Source organism: Pecten maximus, chromosome 18, assembly GCF_902652985.1.
Source record: "Pecten maximus chromosome 18, xPecMax1.1, whole genome shotgun sequence".
Classification (NCBI taxonomy): domain Eukaryota; kingdom Metazoa; phylum Mollusca; class Bivalvia; order Pectinida; family Pectinidae; genus Pecten; species Pecten maximus.
The window spans coordinates 23777456-23798293 of NC_047032.1; the positions used below are offsets into that span (position 1 = coordinate 23777456).

At 33.7% G+C, this 20838-nt stretch overlaps 1 protein-coding gene across 1 annotated transcript; it reads right to left on the reverse strand.

Moving 5' to 3' along the window:
* Positions 1-224: 224 nt before the first annotated feature.
* LOC117316081 (ER membrane protein complex subunit 2-like) lies at positions 225-20831 on the reverse strand. The gene is made up of 10 exons (XM_033870569.1): positions 20766-20831; positions 14747-14860; positions 14346-14410; positions 14036-14121; positions 13581-13638; positions 13367-13452; positions 7817-7958; positions 4411-4512; positions 3921-4019; positions 225-2818 (listed from the first exon to the last, which is right to left on the reverse strand). Exons 1-10 carry the CDS (start codon positions 20788-20790, stop codon positions 2726-2728), a joined length of 870 nt encoding a protein of 289 aa, XP_033726460.1. The 5' UTR covers positions 20791-20831; the 3' UTR covers positions 225-2725.
* Between the last annotated feature and the right edge of the window lie 7 nt (positions 20832-20838).

Consider the following 20838-nt stretch of genomic DNA (forward strand, 5'->3'; position numbering starts at 1 on the left):
TACCTCCTTCAATATGAGGCTCACAACATATCAGTCATCCCTTGTATAGACAGATGGAGAGATGGAGAGGAGTCCCCCTGGTTTCTCTGGTACAGAACTAATAACCATGATAATCCTTGTAAATAAGACCACTGGGGTCAAAGTTCAAATACCCACAGACATTCCTGTCTACTAATTCCTACAAATTTATTATATATAATAATAAAGACAACACAAACACTGAGTTACTTTGTTTTTTTGATTATTGCATCTTTTCAGAGTTCTCACAAGGATAAACCAATCAAAATATTCATTCTTTACACCTCACAAGGATAAACCAATCACAATCACTGTTACATAAAGATGTATATAAATAGATACACGCACACACACACACAAACAACATTCTTACCCTCCTCCAGCACAGAAAAAAAAAGTTCTACAAACAAAATTAAGTGATGTAGAAATGGAAACTCATCCAATGTGAGTTGATTTAATTATAAAGACAATCAAGAAGGTTGAGCCATTTCTTAAGGAGCTATTTATCACCATTCAATCACTTTCTTGGTTACATAAAGCTTATGGGAATCAATTGCAACTAATCACAATCTCCAGTACCCGGTGTGTTTATAATTATTTTTCTAATCAAAAACATGGAAAACATTTCAGTGGACCCTTCCCACCTCCTAATCAGATATGCATGACTCAATCCTGCCAAAGTTTTGTGTTTCATTATAGTTTTATAAAATTGAGACATTGTAGATTACTCATCACCTTCCTATACATACTGCAGTATAATACTAAATAAAGAAATTTTACCCTGAATTTTTTTTGAAACTTATTAGGTTAAGAAAAAAATGACAATACATTTTTTAAGAAAAAAAAGGGGGTAATGTATTCCATTTGTGATTAAAATAATAATGAATTGAAGCTGAAGTGTCATGCATAAGGTTAGAATAACAAAATCCATCACCAAAATAGACAAAAATGATATACTGGTATTGAAAATGCTAACACAACAAAAGTCTTAACTAGAAGCCAACCATTTTATATATATCACATTCTGGAATGCAGTATTTTACCAAAGAAAAATGGAGAAAAAAAAAAACAAAAAAAACGTGCAAGGCTTTCTAATGTGAACTCAAATAATACAAATATTTTGTTTAAGGAAAGCACTAAGGACATCTTTGAATCTTCAAATTCTTCAACAATGGGTCTTTGGAATTAATCATTATAGATCCGAGAAATGATGTTTTACTTACACACAGATTAGCTCATTATATACCACATACCATCTCCCTGTAATCGTCAGGAGATATCTCATTATATACCACACACCATCTCCCTGTAATCGTCAGGAGATATCTCATTATATACCACACACCATCTCCCTGTAATCGTCAGGAGATATCTCATTATATACCACACACCATCTCCCTGTAATCGTCAGGAGATATCTCATTATATACCACATACCATCTCCCTGTAATCATCAGGAGATATCTCATTATATACCACACACCATCTCCCTGTAATCGTCAGGAGATATCTCATTATATACCACATACCATCTCCCTGTAATCATCATTCTCCTGTATCAGTTCTCACTCTTGCTTTGTACATTATTTTTAACAAAGGATGCACACAATAAAATAATGACATTAACATAGGAATAAAATAAAGAAATATGACTTGAATAATGTATAAAGATTTATGTTCTAGGACACTACATATCTTCTATAACACTACAGGAGACTAATCTCTACACTGTTTCTGGACATTTTACGGTTTGTTTACATCCATTCGACCACTATGTCCTCGGATCATAAATTGTCGTACTGGCTACTGGAAATCAATGTTTTATCAACGATTGTGCAGCTTTGTACAGGACAAGGTGTTCAATTACAGACTTAGATATACATGTACATGGATTTGCAAGTGTCGTTTTATCATAGAAAATTTCTCCGGAACTTTTATTTCAGTCTTGGGTGAGATTTCACATGATTTGAAAACTTTTGAGGAAAAGATTGCCGCTTCGTCAACTCAGGGCTACAACCATGCTCATCTTATCTTCTTTTAGGGTCAGTTGTGTTGATACAAAGTACATTCTTGCTGATATATCTAAGTCTAATGTTCAATCAACAGAGGTAGGCAATCCTCATGTTCTGGGAGAGTCTATCAACAGTCTTCCCCAGGTGACTTATCCAACATGGTTTCGCCAAAATGGGAGCCACAAAATTTAGAGTATTATCTAAAGATATTTTTGTTTGATTTTTTTTTTACATGATTTTTTTGTACATGATTTTTTTGTTTAAATCAAAATTTTTTTGAGGACTGGAAACAAAAATTGTAAGACATTTGAAACTTCAAGTGAAATAACTACTTGTATAAATATTTGCTTTTCAAAATATTGATCATGAAGCACATTGGTGAATATAATCGACATTATGTAAATGAGACGATTAGAAATACAGGTGTAGATCTTTCTGTGCACTACATCAAGAAATATTCACTAGAGATTTTAAATTACTGGTACGTGCTAATGAGATTTACCTGGTGTACCATCATTAAATTTCTAGTCAGCGCCAAAGTAACCAAAACAATAGCCTTCCAATCTCCCATGAATCCCTCACTACATTCAAATACTGTATTCCATTACATGTGATCCATTTGAGATTTTCATTTTTTTCACTTTCTATCTATAAAGTTTCTTGAATATATTTGTTCTAAAAGTCTGAAATCTTTATCAATTAGAAGCTTTTTCTGTTGTAGATTCTAGAAGTCTATCAATCGTTTCCAAGATCTTGGTTTGCTTTGTGGCTTCTTCTGACTGCACTGTCTGAAACAACAAATAACAATTTTTTGATCTTAAGAAATTTTGAATGTATGCCTTAAACCTATTATTGTGTTACTTGACAGCAAACCTTGGTTTAAAACCCTGATATATGTAGCAATGATCATAACATTTCCATTGCTCATTATCTTTCCAACTAAAAAATATATTTTTTATATTTTATGGCAAAAAATTAAGGTTTTGATCATGATTATTCACAGTGATTCCGGGAAAACAAATGCTAAGTAATAAATATATAACAGAGTACATGAATAATTGATTTTATTTCAATGCCACCACTAACGATGGAACCTTTGATTTCTGGATTACTAGTCTCGCACTAAATGGATCGAGTTAAAGAGAAGTTCTTTTTAGCAGAGCGTTATTTTTCGGCATGTATTTACCAGGGTTACACATATAGGGACTAATTAAACATCAAGCTGAAATCAGATTACGTAACAACCTTCTGTTGTAAATTATAAATGACTGATTACCAGAAATGCTAAACAGTCTGCTTAAATGCAGGATTGGGATTAGTAGCAGAAAATGAGACGTTTGAGTTGAGGCAAATTTTTGGACAAGTCCCGATGTGTCAAAGTGATTGTCACATGATTTAGAGGGTTAGATCAACATTTCATTACAAGAGGCCTAATGGGCCTGCATCACTACCTGATATTCACTTGTTTGATGAATCTTTGTCTTTCGTTTAATTAAAAGAACTTGATTCTAGTTTGTTCAGTAAATTATCAGAAGTCCTTAATATGTTTTAACAAATCTGACCCCTGAGACAAGGTCCCCAGGACTTTGTCCCGTAACACCTACTACATACGTACCACATATTTCTCCTTTCCCCAGGACTTTGTCCCGTAACACCTACTACATACGTACCACATATTTCTCCTTTCCCCAGGACTTTGTCCCATAACACCTACTACATACGTACCACATATTTCTCCTTTCCCCAGGACTTTGTCCCGTAACACCTACTACATACGTACCACATATTTCTCTTTTCCCCAGGACTTTGACCCGTAACACCTACTACATACGTACCACATATTTCTCTTTTCCCCAGGACTTTGTCCCGTAACACCTACTACATACGTACCACATATTTCTCCTTGAGTTGCTGTGCCGCCCATGCAGCATACTTTACATTGGCTTGTTTCTCTTTGCTCTTACTTGTGGAGGCTAAACTACACGAAGACTGAAATACAAAACATCACTTATCAAACTCGGACATATAATTACAATTAGAGAATATGGAGCTTCTTTCAACAAAAAAAAATCTATTAATTATTAAAATTGATATGTAATGGTAGAGTTGAAGAAAATTTGACGGGCATCTTTGAAAGTAATACTGATGTCATTTCTTCATTCTTTTTTATCCTATTTCCCAAAAGTGAAAACAAAAATGGATAACTGTTTACAAAATGTATCTAAACAAACAGGAATTCGAATTTAATTTCAAGAGAATCAAGTCCTTAAACACTGATCATTTAGTATGTCTTTAACATATCCGTACAAAAGCCAAACAAAACAAATACACACAATACTCAAGGATATATAAAAAACAAATGAAAAAAGGTTGACCTTACCAGGAAACACCCGTACAGCGCCCGGATATTGTTGGGATTGAGTTTCAATGCCTGGGCAAAATATGACCGTGCCTGTTCAAAGTTTCCCTGTGTGTAGCAGATCTGGAAGAAACAAGGGACACTGTGTAATCCGGACTGGTAAGTGTATAGTTTAAACACGTTTACAGGACTGGTTAGTGTATAGTTTACATATTTACAGGACTGGTTAGTGTATAGTTTACACATTTACAGGACTGGTTAGTGTATAGTTTACACATTTACAGGACTGGTTAGTGTATAGTTTACACATTTACAGGACTGGTTAGTGTATAGTTTAGACATTTACAGGACTGGTTAGTGTATAGTTTACACATTTACAGGACTGGTTAGTGTATAGTTCTAACACATTTACAGGACTGGTTAGTGTATAGTTCTAACACATTTACAGGACTGGTTAGTGTATAGTTCTAACACATTTACAAGACTGGTTAGTGTATAGTTCTAACACATTTACAGGACTGGTTAGTGTATAGTTTACACATTTACAGGACTGGTTAGTGTATAGTTTACATATTTACAGGACTGGTTAGTGTATAGTTTACATATTTACAGGACTGGTTAGTGTATAGTTCTAACACATTTACAGGACTGGTTAGTGTATAGTTTAAACACGTTTACAGGACTGGTTAGTGTATAGTTTACATATTTACAGGACTGGTTAGTGTATAGTTCTAACACATTTACAGGACTGGTTAGTGTATAGTTTAAACACGTTTACAGGACTGGTTAGTGTATAGTTCTAACACATTTACAGGACTGGTTAGTGTATAGTTTACATATTTACAGGACTGGTTAGTGTATAGTTCTAACACATTTACAGGACTGGTTAGTGTATAGTTCTAACACATTTACAGGACTGGTTAGTGTATAGTTTACACATTTACAGGACTGGTTAGTGTATAGTTTACACATTTACAGGACTGGTTAGTGTATAGTTCTAACACATTTACAGGACTGGTTAGTGTATAGTTCTAACACATTTACAGGACTGGTTAGTGTATAGTTTACACGTTTACAGGACTGGTTAGTGTTCAGTTCTAACATATTTACAGGACTGGTTAGTGTATAGTTTACACATTTACAGGACTGGTTAGTGTATAGTTTACACGTTTACAGGACTGGTTAGTGTATAGTTTACACATTACAGGACTGGTTAGTGTATAGTTTACACATTTACAGGACTGGTTAGTGTATAGTTTACACATTTACAGGACTGGTTAGTGTATAGTTTACATATTTACAGGACTGGTTAGTGTATAGTTTACATATTTACAGGACTGGTTAGTGTATAGTTCTAACACATTTACAGGACTGGTTAGTGTATAGTTTAAACACGTTTACAGGACTGGTAAGTGTATAGTTTACATATTTACAGGACTGGTTAGTGTATAGTTCTAACACATTTACAGGACTGGTTAGTGTATAGTTTTAACACATTTACAGGACTGGTTAGTGTATAGGTTACACATTTACAGGACTGGTTAGTGTATAGTTCTAACACATTTACAGGACTGGTTAGTGTATAGTTCTAACACATTTACAGGACTGGTAAGTGTATAGTTTACATATTTACAGGACTGGTTAGTGTATAGTTCTAACACATTCACAGGACTGGTTAGTGTATAGTTTACACATTTACAGGACTGGTTAGTGTATAGTTCTAACACACTTACAGGACTGGTTAGTGTATAGTTCTAACACATTTACAGGACTGGTTAGTGTATAGTTCTAACATATTTACAGGACTGGTTAGTGTATAGTTCTAACACATTTACAGGACTGGTTAGTGTATAGTTGTAACACATTTACAGGACTGGTTTGTGTATAGTTTACACATTTACAGGACTGGTTAGTGTATAGTTCTAACACATTTACAGGACTGGTTAGTGTATAGTTCTAACACATTTACAGGACTGGTTAGTGTATAGTTCTAACATATTTACAGGACTGGCTAGTGTATAGTTCTAACACATTTACAGGACTGGTTAGTGTATAGTTCTAACACATTTACAGGACTGGTTAGTGTATAGTTTACACATTTACAGGACTGGTTAGTGTATAGTTTACACATTTACAGGACTGGTTAGTGTATAGTTCTAACACATTTACAGGACTGGTTAGTGTATAGTTTACACATTTACAGGACTGGTTAGTGTATAGTTCTAACACATTTACAGGACTGGTTAGTGTATAGTTCTAACACATTTACAGGACTGGCTAGTGTATAGTTTACACATTTACAGGACTGGTTAGTGTATAGTTTATACATTTACAGGACTGGTTAGTGTATAGTTCTAACACATTTACAGGACTGGTTAGTGTATAGTTTACACATTTACAGGACTGGTTAGTGTATAGTTCTAACACATTTACAGGACTGGTTAGTGTATAGTTGTAACACATTTACAGGACTGGTTAGTGTATAGTTTATACATTTACAGGACTGGTTAGTGTATAGTTTACACGTTTACAGGACTGGTTAGTGTATAGTTTACACATTTACAGGACTGGTTAGTGTATAGTTCTAACATATTTACAGGACTGGTTAGTGTATAGTTTACACATTTACAGGACTGGTTAGTGTATAGTTCTAACACATTTACAGGACTGGTTAGTGTATAGTTCTAACACATTTACAGGACTGGTTAGTGTATAGTTTACACATTTACAGGACTGGTAAGTGTATAGTTTACACGTTTACAGGACTGGTTAGTGTATAGTTTACACATTTACAGGACTGGTTAGTGTATAGTTTACACATTTACAGGACTGGTTAGTGTATAGTTCTAACATATTTACAGGACTGGTTAGTGTATAGTTTACACGTTTACAGGACTGGTTAGTGTATAGTTTACACATTTACAGGACTGGTTAGTGTATAGTTCTAACATATTTACAGGACTGGTTAGTGTATAGTTTACACATTTACAGGACTGGTTAGTGTATAGTTCTAACACATTTACAGGACTGGTTAGTGTATAGTTCTAACACATTTACAGGACTGGTTAGTGTATAGTTTACACATTTACAGGACTGGTTAGTGTATAGTTTACACATTTACAGGACTGGTTAGTGTATAGTTCTAACATATTTACAGGACTGGTTAGTGTATAGTTCTAACATATTTACAGGACTGGTTAGTGTATAGTTCTAACATATTTACAGGACTGGTTAGTGTATAGTTCTAACACATTTACAGGACTGGTTAGTGTATAGTTCTAACATATTTACAGGACTGGTTAGTGTATAGTTCTAACATATTTACAGGACTGGTTAGTGTATAGTTCTAACACATTTACAGGACTGGTTAGTGTATAGTTTACATATTTACAGGACTGGTTAGTGTATAGTTTAGACATGTATGTACCTCCGCGTATTTTTGGTGATAAAGATGATTGTGTGGGTTAGACATGATCAGCTCCTCTATACAAAACGATGCCTTTTGATAATCCTGCTGGGAGAGGTATAGATCACAGAGCTCAGTCCACGCTTCAAAATCTGTCATAAATCTGTAAAATAAAAGTAAAGTTAACATACGCTCAAATAGATATACCCTAGCTGACCCCCCCCATCAATAAATCAAATATGTCCAAGAGCTTTTTATATTGAAATTGGTCAAGTGTGTCCTTTGACCTTTAATCTTGACCGATCATCAACAAAATAGAATCGGGTATGAAAATGGATAACATGTTGTTATGGTGTGAATAAATATGTCTATTATCGGGTCTGTGTGATAACTTTTACACAAGCTTTGCACGAATACACCATGGATGTACAGAGATTACAATACATGTATATCCATGTGTATAGACATGTTCAGAGATTACTATATACCGTGTGTATATAGACATGTACAGAGATTACTATATACTGTGTGTATAGACATGTACAGAGATTACTATATACACACGGTATATATAATCTATATATCTATATATAATCTCTGTATACACACGGTATACAGAGATTACTATATACCGTGTGTATATAGACATATACAGAGATTACTATATACCGTGAGTATAGACATATACAGAGATTACTATATACCGTGTGTATATAGACATGTACAGAGATTACTATATACCGTGTATATAGACATGTACAGAGATTACTATATACCGTGTATAGACATGTACAGAGATTACTATATACCGTGAGTATAGACATATACAGAGATTACTATATACCGTGTGTACAGACATGTACAGAGATTACTATATACCGTGTGTATATAGACATGTACAGAGATTACTATATACTGTGTGTAGAGACATGTACAGAGATTACTTTATACCGTGTATATAGACATATACAGAGATTACTATATACCGTGTATATAGACATATACAGAGATTACTATATACCGTGTGTATAGACATGTACAGAGATTACTATATACCGTGTATATAGACATGTACAGAGATTACTATATACCGTGTGTATAGACATGTACAGAGATTACTATATACCATGTGTATAGACATATACAGAGATTACTTTATACCGTGTATATAGACATGTACAGAGATTACTATATACCGTGTATATAGACATGTACAGAGATTACTATATACCGTGTATATAGACATGTACAGAGATTACTATATACAGTGTGTATAGACATGTACAGAGATTACTATATACCGTGTATATAGACATGTACAGAGATTACTATATACCGTGTGTATAGACATGTACAGAGATTACTATATACCGTGTATATAGACATATACAGAGATTACTATATACCGTGTGTATAGACATATACAGAGATTACTATATACCGTGTATATAGACATATACAGAGATTACTATATACCGTGTGTATAGACATATACAGAGATTACTTTATACCGTGTGTATAGACATATACAGAGATTACTATATACCATGTGTATAGACATATACAGAGATTACTATATACCATGTGTATAGACATGTACAGAGATTACTATATACCATGTGTATAGACATGTACAGAGATTACTATATACCGTGTATATAGACATGTACAGAGATTACTATATACCGTGTGTATAGACATATACAGAGATTACTATATACCGTGTATATAGACATGTACAGAGATTACTATATACCGTGTATATAGACATGTACAGAGATTACTATATACCGTATGTATATAGACATGTACAGAGATTACTATATACCGTGTGTATAGACATGTACAGAGATTACTATATACCGTGTGTATAGACATGTACAGAGATTACTATATACCGTGTGTATAGACATGTACAGAGATTACTATATACCGTGTGTATATAGACATGTACAGAGATTACTATATACCGTGTGTATAGACATGTACAGAGATTACTATATACCGTGTGTATATAGACATGTACAGAGATTACTATATACCGTGTGTATAGACATGTACAGAGATTACTATATACCGTGTGTATAGACATGTACAGAGATTACTATATACCGTGTGTATATAGACATGTACAGAGATTACTATATACCTTGTGTATATAGACATGTACAGAGATTACTATATACTGTGTATAGACATGTACAGAGATTACTATATACCGTGTGTATATAGACATGTACAGAGATTACTATATACCTTGTGTATATAGACATGTACAGAGATTACTATATACTGTGTATAGACATGTACAGAGATTACTATATACCGTGTGTATATAGACATGTACAGAGATTACTATATACCTTGTGTATATAGACATGTACAGAGATTACTATATACTGTGTATAGACATGTACAGAGATTACTATATACTGTGTATAGACATGTACAGAGATTACTATATACCGTGTATATAGACATGTACAGAGATTACTATATACCATGTGTATAGACATGTACAGAGATTACTATATACCGTGTATAGACATGTACAGAGATTACTATATACCGTGTATATAGACATGTACAGAGATTACTATATACCGTGTATATAGACATGTACAGAGATTACTATATACCGTGTGTATAGACATGTACAGAGATTACTATATACCGTGTATATAGACATGTACAGAGATTACTATATACCGTGTATATAGACATATACAGAGATTACTATATACCGTGTGTATAGACATGTACAGAGATTACTATATACTGTGTGTATAGACATGTACAGAGATTACTATATACCGTGTGTATATAGACATGTACAGAGATTACTATATACCTTGTGTATATAGACATGTACAGAGATTACTATATACTGTGTATAGACATGTACAGAGATTACTATATACCGTGTGTATATAGACATGTACAGAGATTACTATATACCTTGTGTATATAGACATGTACAGAGATTACTATATACTGTGTATAGACATGTACAGAGATTACTATATACTGTGTATAGACATGTACAGAGATTACTATATACCGTGTATATAGACATGTACAGAGATTACTATATACCATGTGTATAGACATGTACAGAGATTACTATATACCGTGTATAGACATGTACAGAGATTACTATATACCGTGTATATAGACATGTACAGAGATTACTATATACCGTGTATATAGACATGTACAGAGATTACTATATACCGTGTGTATAGACATGTACAGAGATTACTATATACCGTGTATATAGACATGTACAGAGATTACTATATACCGTGTATATAGACATATACAGAGATTACTATATACCGTGTGTATAGACATGTACAGAGATTACTATATACTGTGTGTATAGACATGTACAGAGATTACTATATACCGTGTGTATAGACATATACAGAGATTACTATATACCGTGTATAGACATGTACAGAAATTACTATATACCGTGTGTATAGACATGTACAGAGATTACTATATACCATGTGTATAGACATGTACAGAGATTACTATATACTGTGTATATAGACATGTACAGAGATTACTATATACCGTGTGTATAGACATGTACAGAGATTACTATATACCGTGTATATAGACATGTACATTACTATATACCGTGTATATAGACATGTACAGAGATTACTATATACCGTGTATAGACATATACAGAGATTACTATATACTGTGTATATAGACATGTACAGAGATAACTATATACCGTGTATATAGACATATACAGAGATTACTATATACCGTGTATATAGACATGTACAGAGATTACTATATACAGTGTATATAGACATATACAGAGATTACTATATATCGTGTATAGACATGTACAGAGATTACTATATACAGTGTATATAGACATATACAGAGATTACTATATATCGTGTATAGACATGTACAGAGATTACTATATACCGTGTGTATAGACATGTACAGAGATTACTATATACCGTGTATATAGACATATACAGAGATTACTATATACCGTGTGTATAGACATGTACAGAGATTACTATATACCGTGTACAGACATGTACAGAGATTACTATATACCGTGTACAGACATGTACAGAGATTACTATATACCGTGTATAGACATGTACAGAGATTACTATATACCGTATGTATAAAGACATGTACAGAGATTACTATATACCGTGTGTATAGACATGTACAGAGATTACTATATACCATGTGTATAGACATGTACAGAGATTACTATATACCGTGTATATAGACATGTACAGAGATTACTATATACTGTGTATATATAGACATGTACAGAGATTACTATATACCGTGTGTATAGACATGTACAGAGATTACTATATTCCGTGTGTATAGACATATACAGAGATTACTATATACCGTGTATATAGACATGTACAGAGATTACTATATACCGTGTGTATAGACATGTACAGAGATTACTATATACCGTGTGTATATAGACATGTACAGAGATTACTATATACTGTGAATATAGACATGTACAGAGATTACTATATACCGTGTGTATATAGACATGTACAGAGATTACTATATACCGTGTATAACATGTACAGAGATTACTATATACCATGTGTATAGACATGTACAGAGATTACTATATACCGTGTATATAGACATATACAGAGATTACTATATACCGTGTATATAGACATGTACAGAGATTACTATATACCGTGTATATAGACATGTACAGAGATTACTATATACCGTGTGTATAGACATGTACAGAGATTACTATATACCGTGTATATAGACATGTACAGAGATTACTATATACCGTGTATATAGACATATACAGAGATTACTATATACCGTGTGTATAGACATGTACAGAGATTACTATATACCGTGTGTATATAGACATGTACAGAGATTACTATATACCGTGTATAGACATGTACAGAGATTACTATATACCGTGTATATGTACAGAGATTACTATACACCATACAATCAACACTCGTCACGATACAATCAACACTTGTCACGATACAATCAACACTGATCACGATACAATCAACACTCGTCACGATACAGTCAACACTCGTCACAGTACAGTCAACACTCGTCACAGTACAATCAACACTCGTCACGATACAATCAACACTCGTCACGATACAATCAACACTCGTCACGATACAATCAACACTCGTCACGATACAGTCAACACTCGTCACGATACAATCAACACTCGTCACGATACAGTCAACACTCGTCACGATACAATCAAAACTCGTCACGATACAACCAACACTCGTCACGATACAATCAACACTAGTCACGATACAATCAACACTCGTCACGATACAATCAACACTCGTCACGATACAATCAACACTTGTCACGGTACAATCAACACTCGTCACGATACAATCAACACTTGTTCAGGTAGAGAAGTACTTTTGTCGTCCACAGATAGGGTTCAACAGCAGTAATAGTTTAACGATGAAGTGTGAGACTCTACTATACAAAGCCTACTTGATTACACAAATAGGTACAATATAATTGTTTACTCACTCCCGGAGATAACTGTTGAGTTTATCGATGGCTTCAGGAATTTTATTCTGAGCTTTCAAAACAGACACCTGTCTCTTTTTGGCAAACTGAAAAACCAAACCAACATTCAAATCACAAAAAAATAGAAGAAAATTTTTATAGTAGCTTATAATCCCTAATTCAATACAGATCTCAGTTAAGCAGCAGTGTTACACAATTCTACAACTAAACGTACCATATTGGTCTCATCTCTGTCAATAATACTCTTGTAAACGTCCTCTGCTTTGTTGAACCTGAAAAGAAAAGAAAAATATTTAATAGGAAACAATGATACAAAAACAATATTATTATGTACAGTGTTTGGTATTGCCTTCCCTGCTTTGAACAAGTGGTTACTATGGCAACCAAACCAATACATTTGAATTTGCAGTCCCCTTATACATGTACATCAATGCAAGCAATATTTTAAATTGTTTTTTTTCAATAAAATTTGATTCAAATCTGAATTGCCTTTGAAATCTGCTGTATAACTATTAGGTGTATTATGGTTATTATCAAACCATGATCGATGTATACATCCATAGAAAATTGTGCTTAAGTAGTTGTTGTCAGAGGTAAAATGACTATTAAATCATCGATTAAATTGATTCATTGGAACCAAACTGATTATATCCACTGTTTTTTATCTACCTTTCCTGTGCTTCAAAAAACATTCCTCGTAATCTGTCGACTCGTATACTTTTTGGAAAGTTGTCCTTTAGCACCGAGATGCACGCCTAAATAAAAAAACAAAATAAAAAACTTTATCTTGAATCTTCATATCATTTCAGTTTTGATGATAGACAGAGAGTAAACATAGTCTTTTTATGGTCATTTGTAATTTAAATTATAACTTTAATTTGTAAAATGAATTAGAATTTTTAAAGATAAGAAATTCTGGAATAAACTTGATATACCTGAGATGTCATTATAATATTGTAAGTTGTAATTCATAACTTACATCCACTAGGTCAAAGCGTTGACAATCCAGAGCAGCAATACACACTTGTTCATACACGACCCATACTGCAGAACAAAAATATTTATTGATATATTGCAAGACTCTTAGAGGATGAAATTTAAATCAATCAAATTTTATTTTTCATAATCAGTGAAATGTCTTGAAAATAATGGATTGAAACAATGAATAGCTTCCCTGTAAAGTTTGTTAGATATTTGGGTCACTGCCATGGAAATTTATTCTAATTAATTAACTCTTTATCTCTGTAAGTTTCAGACTAAATGTTAAAACTATAAGCTTTATGGTTCACAGGAAGAAGTTTTTATTGAAGACAAAACATACAAACAGGTACTTGTATAAATCCAGGACTTTCTTTCAACTTGTAACAACACGAAACTCACATTCATCACCCAGTTTGTTTCTGTTCTTCATGAGCACTTCCTCCCATACACGGACCACTGTTTGTCCATCCCGGGCTTGTTCCTCTCGAATCCTCCTCAATATGTTTCTAGCTTCTACAATAAATTAATATCCTCAAAATGCATGATAAAAATATAAATTACATTTTTGTGCTAATTTTGACTTTCAGTATTTCATAACATGATAGTTTCTGTGATCATTTTTACTATCTGTGCAATTACAATGCATTTTGGTATTCTGTATTGTATATGTAGCATCAAAGTATATCTTAAGTTTATTTTACATGGTTTGTGTTGAACTCGTTTATTAAAGATACTCTGTGTATACAAAGTGTCAAACACATAATCTGAATGCACATTCATCAATACTTGTAGATCATACAGGATTTTTTACTTCCGTAAATGGACATTTTGGTTCAAGATTTCATGCGACAGAGGTCTCTGAATTGTGATTTGACTTCTGATACTGCTAAGTCAATTGCCAATTGAAAGCTTTGATTTTCGCAACAAATCATAAGTGAAATTGATATAGGGAGTATTGGGGTGTGTTATTTTAAAAATGATATATGATATATAACTTGTCATAACATGCAGACAGGGCCAGTGACAGTCCAGAGAGACCTGTTTATCTAGCTCGGATTACTTTAGGTCCCTTGTTCTTGTTAATCAGTGTCAAGTCTCCAGATTTTCCTTCAATAGGTGATGAAGACTAGAGTTAGGAAACTCTGGCTAGTTTACCATAAATAGGGACTTCCAATGAGATTTAACGGGATAAGAATATTATAACATATGACGTACAATTGCACCAAGCTAATTGGCGTATCATTGTTATTCCAAATGGTAAAATCTCTGATTATTTCTAACCAATGTACAGCTATATAAAGTATCAACTGCATTCCTGTCTTCTTTAAAGACATAGATGACTTTTGAGGTTTTTTCCTCTAGCTTGAGAGCATGTACGAGTTCCAATATGAATTCATCCTAAAATAAAACGTTAAAGGGAGATTAGAGAATTGATGGTGTTCTTATTATTGAACTCTCGTGTTAACCAGTGTCTATTGGAACATTGTGATATTTCAATCATTGTCATGTAATTATAATAGGAGAGGAAAAATGCCCAGATGATCACCAGACCAGAACTCGAACCCGGGACTTCCAATCTCTAGGCGGATGCTGTAAAACATTTGAGCTATGTATAGCTGGCCACTGATGTTTAGCCCAATCCCGTTCCAGCATAAAACAAGGGTCTATGCAGACGGAATAGAACATTGATATGGATCTAAATGGGTGTTTTGGGATACATAAATATCTCACTTATTCATAGATATATGTAAGGTATGTGTCATGCATGTCAATTGTATTTGCACCAAAATCTTAGCGACACCAAACGGTGTAGGAGAAGTCCACGTTTTCATATAGTAGTGCGATCTGGACCTTCACCAGACATGGTGTCAGGGCCAGAGGAAACTTGGGCTATGAGAAAACATGGGTGTGAAATTGTGAATGCTAGTCGTTTCGGTAACAAGTCGTTTCGGGAGTCCCGAAAATTCTCGGGGTCGTTTCAGTACATACGCGAGATTTTTCGGGACTTCGGTAGGACGTTTCGGTACTTAATGAAACAATGCAGATTCTATCATTTTTGTGTTTTCATTGCATTTTTAAGTGACTATAATTGCATCAACAATCTATTATTGGTATATAATGCTATAATGCTTACTAACCACGACTCGGGTTAATGTCCCTTACAACGTTTACTGTAGACTACCACATGATAACGTTAAATGATCCAACACAAAAACAGCAAAACTCTTGCTAAGTTGTTTTTTTATTAATATCAAACAATCCTAATATACCATCCATAACAATAATATCGACAATTAATATAACTTGATATTATAAATCAACAACAAATATGAAATGCGACCGTTTGACACTACCATTGGGCCAACGTCAGCATACGACCATCGCGTTTGTGTATGTGCCGTTGCCGGATCGGGAAGGATCAGAAATCGAAACACAACCTATAAATGTTTGGAATGAATTCAATTATACTTAATTGATCAGAAAAAAACAACACAGTTGTTTTTTGTAATTATAGGAAAATGGCATGAGAAGGGGAGAGGGGGAGTTAAAACTACAATTACTGTATAAGATGAAAAATAATCTAACTCTAGATTTTTTAAATATTCTACTATAATTCTAGTGCCCCAATTGCAATCTGTTGGTCTAAACACCCCTTATGCATTGAGAAATAGAAATAATTTTGTTATTCCTAACTATAGGCTTTCTAATACAAATTCATCATTTTTACCTTCAACTCTTCGTCTATATTAAAATAATAATAATATTATATCTTCTCCTAGCTTGAGCATTTTCAAAAATGCTATTACACCATGGCCAGATATAAATTCATTAAAACCTCCCAGTTATTATGGTTTTGGTGATAGGGAAAATAAATATAATTCATACTAAGTTAAGATATCAAAACAGCTCTCTCATATATATGACTTATTTCGTTTTAACCCGATAGAAAATGCTGAATGTATTTGTGGTAACCCTTGCGGAAATGCCTTTCATTTTTTCTTTATATTTCTATATCTATATCTCTCTATCTTTACGTATTTCTATACATGTATATATCTATACCTTAACATATATTTCTCTAACTTAACGTATTTCTATACCGTTACATATATATTTCTCTAACTTAACGTATTTCTATACCTTTACACATATATTTCTCTAACTTAACATATTTCTATACATACATGTATATATATGTGACTCAATTTTGAATATGTAATGATTTAACAAACCTAATACGAAATCAAAAAAAAGTAATGAAATCACCCACCCTGTATAGCCTTTATTTCTTAGGCATGGGTTGTTACATACCAATTTTGATTTTGATTGTAATGCTTCTGTAATAGAAGTTTGAAATTATGAACCAAATACAGTAAGAGTTACTCCTATTAGTGTAAAGTTCAAAGAATAACGTGTTTAGGTACGATCATTAAAGTAAACAACCATCAGTGCTGGTTTAAAGAAAACTGTTTATACAGACTGTATATTAATTATGATTCTACCATGTTTGCTATGCAACGCCAGTTTTGATTGGTTTAAAACCATGTATTATTTTCCAATAACCCACGCTCGTGCAAATAATACACGGTCGTGAGTCACGGCTGTTACAATTTTATATATCTAACATTCACCCGTTTCATAAAAGGTTGCTTTAGCCGAGTGGGCTAATGGGTTAGTCTTTCAATAATTTTTTATCACAACGCGAGTTCGAATCCAACGGGGCCCCCTCCTTTTTTTCTTTTTTTTTAATTTTAAAAATCAATGCCATATGATAGATGCTCTTGATAATAGTACTGTATTGCCTGCATATTTCATCAGCAAATAATGCAATACTCAAGAAATAAATTTCAAAGTTTTCTCTGGGTTTCCTTGCTGTTTTTCTATTAGAAAGAGGTTGATCTCAAAACTAAACAGTACATGGTAGAATAGAAATAATCAACTTTGAATTGTGTATTGTTGCAGGATAAACAACTCGGACTCGGTATTTTGCAATTTTGATTAATAACTCAGGCCTGCGGCCTTCGTTATTAATTTAATTGCAAAATATCCTCGTCCTCGTTGTATATCCTGCAACAATACACGAATCATAGTTAATTATTTCTTAAATCATTTTAAAAACAGGTTAATTTATGTTAATTATGCATTAAAAAAATTAAGGTGTTTATTCTAATTTTGGTTGAAAGTACCGAAACGACTTGCTCATGTCTCCCGAAACGACCCGGACTTCTACCGAAACGACTTCCTAATGTCCCGAAACAACTTCCGAAAAAGTACCGAAACGACCTGACATCGAAATTGCAACGGTACGAAATGGTGGATTCTCTAACGACAAGTCAAACAAATATACACCTACTAGCCATATCTAGGGCGAATTTGTTCTCCTAAAACCAGTTTCAGTTTCGAACCGGTTCTGTAAACTTTCCATTTGTTGAGTAAACCAGTTTCAAACCACATTTAAACTGAAACCGGTTCATTCATTTGTTTCTGATAAACCTAAACTAGTTTATTAAACCATTCAAACCACCACCGGTTGTGGTTTGGAAGGTTTCGTATTTGAAAACAAGATGGCGAATGTTGTCAACATGCAGAATGTGCTCTTGAAGTGCGCTACGTGCTCCAGCTATGGCTTGTAGTGTCATTTGACTGGACAAATAAAATATAAATTATAAATATTAGGGCAAATTTGTTGCAAATAAACTGGTTTAGGTTTGGGTTTATGGTTTAAACCTGGTTTTCAAAACGGTTTGTAAACTAAAACTGGTTTGCTCTTGAGAAACAAATGCGAAATTCTAGTTTTCAATATGGTGTCTTTGGGAGAAAAAGCTTCAGAGCAGTGTTTGAAACGTTAATACCTCCTGAACGCACAAAAATTTCCCGAATCCCAAATTATGTTGAAGACATACTTCCACAATTCAATGCAATGACAAACACAAGGGAACACTGTCATACCAATGGGAAAACAATTATTAATATTTATAATTTATATTTTATTTGTCCAGTCAAATGACACTACAAGCCATAGCTGGCAAGTTTGGAGCACGTAGCGCACTTCAAGAGCACATTCTGCATGTTGACAACATTCGCCATCTTGTTTTCAGAAACGAAACCTTCCAAACCACAACCGGTGGTGGTTTGAATGGTTTAATAAACTAGTTTAGGTTTATCAGAAACAAATGAATGAACCGGTTTCAGTTTAAATGTGGTTTGAAACTGGTTTACTCAACAAATGGAAAGTTTACAGAACCGGTTCGAAACTAAAACTGGTTTTAGGAGAACAAATTCGCCCTTAATAATTGTTTTCCCATTGGTATGACAGTTTTCCCCTTGTGTTTGAAAGAAAGTCTGCTAGAACTGCATGCGTTTCCCTGTCATTGCATTGTGGAAGTATGTCTTCAACATAATTAGGGATTCGGGGGATTTTTGTGCGTTCAGGAGGTATTAACGTTTCAAATACTGCTCTGAAGCTTTTTCTTCCAAAGACACCATATTGAAAACTAAAATTTTGCATTTGTTTCTCAAGAGCAAACCAGTTTTAGTTTACAAACCGTTTTGAAAACCAGGTTTAAACCATAAACCCAAACCTAAACCAGTTTATTTGCAACAAATTGTACATTAATTATGATTCTACCATGTTTGCTATGCAACGCCAGTTTTGATTGGTTTAAAACCATGTATTATTTTCCAATAACCCACGCTCATGCAAATAATACACGGTCGTGAGTCACGGCTGTCACAATTTTATATATTTTATATATGCGGCCTTCGTTATTAATTTAATTGCAAAATATCCTCGTCCTCGTTGTATATCCTGCAACAATACACGAATCATAGTTAATTATTTCTTAAATCATTTTAAAAACAGGTTAATTTATGTTAATTATGCATTAAAAAAATTAAGGTGTTTATTCTAATTTTGGTTGAAAGTACCGAAACGACTTGCTCATGTCTCCCGAAACGACCCGGACTTCTACCGAAACGACTTCCTAATGTCCCGAAACAACTTCCGAAAAAGTACGTATACCGAAACGACCTGACATCGAAATTGCAACGGTACGAAATGGTGGATTCTCTAACGACAAGTCAAACAAATATACACCTACTAGCCATATATAGTGTCGTCTAATGTAGGGTTTCGACAAAAATATAAGAAAGGTATTAGGTGTATCTCTTTTTTCTATAGAGTGTTTTACTTTTAATTTGAGGACGAATCATTGTCACACAGATTAATGTCAGTATATGTTACTGGTACAGTACGCGTGTACCAGGGACAAGAGTGTAATGTATTTCATAATTAAATACTCTGATCCTGATTAACTGCTGGTCGCAACCGGTTAAAAATAAAACTCTTTGACTAAATCCCTTTTAGAATAGTGTATAAATGTCAAGTAATCACAAAAACATTGTTTTAAAATCCTACCTTCCCATCCAATGCGTCGCGCCATCTTGTCTGGTGAAATCTCGCCGGAAATAAGTCCAACGAGAGTTGTTGG

Bases quoted from the DNA above. Each gene is read 5' to 3' on its own strand.
- LOC117316081 (XM_033870569.1), bottom strand. From the start codon at position 20,790: ATGGCGCGACGCATTGGATGGGAAG. The intron at 7,959-13,366 runs GTGAGTAAACAA...TTTATTTTACAG, and splicing joins CTCAACAGTTATCTCCGGGA to ATTTATGACAGATTTTGAAG. The intron at 2,819-3,920 runs GTACGTATGTAG...TTGTTGTTTCAG, and splicing joins AACTCAAGGAGAAATATGTG to ACAGTGCAGTCAGAAGAAGC.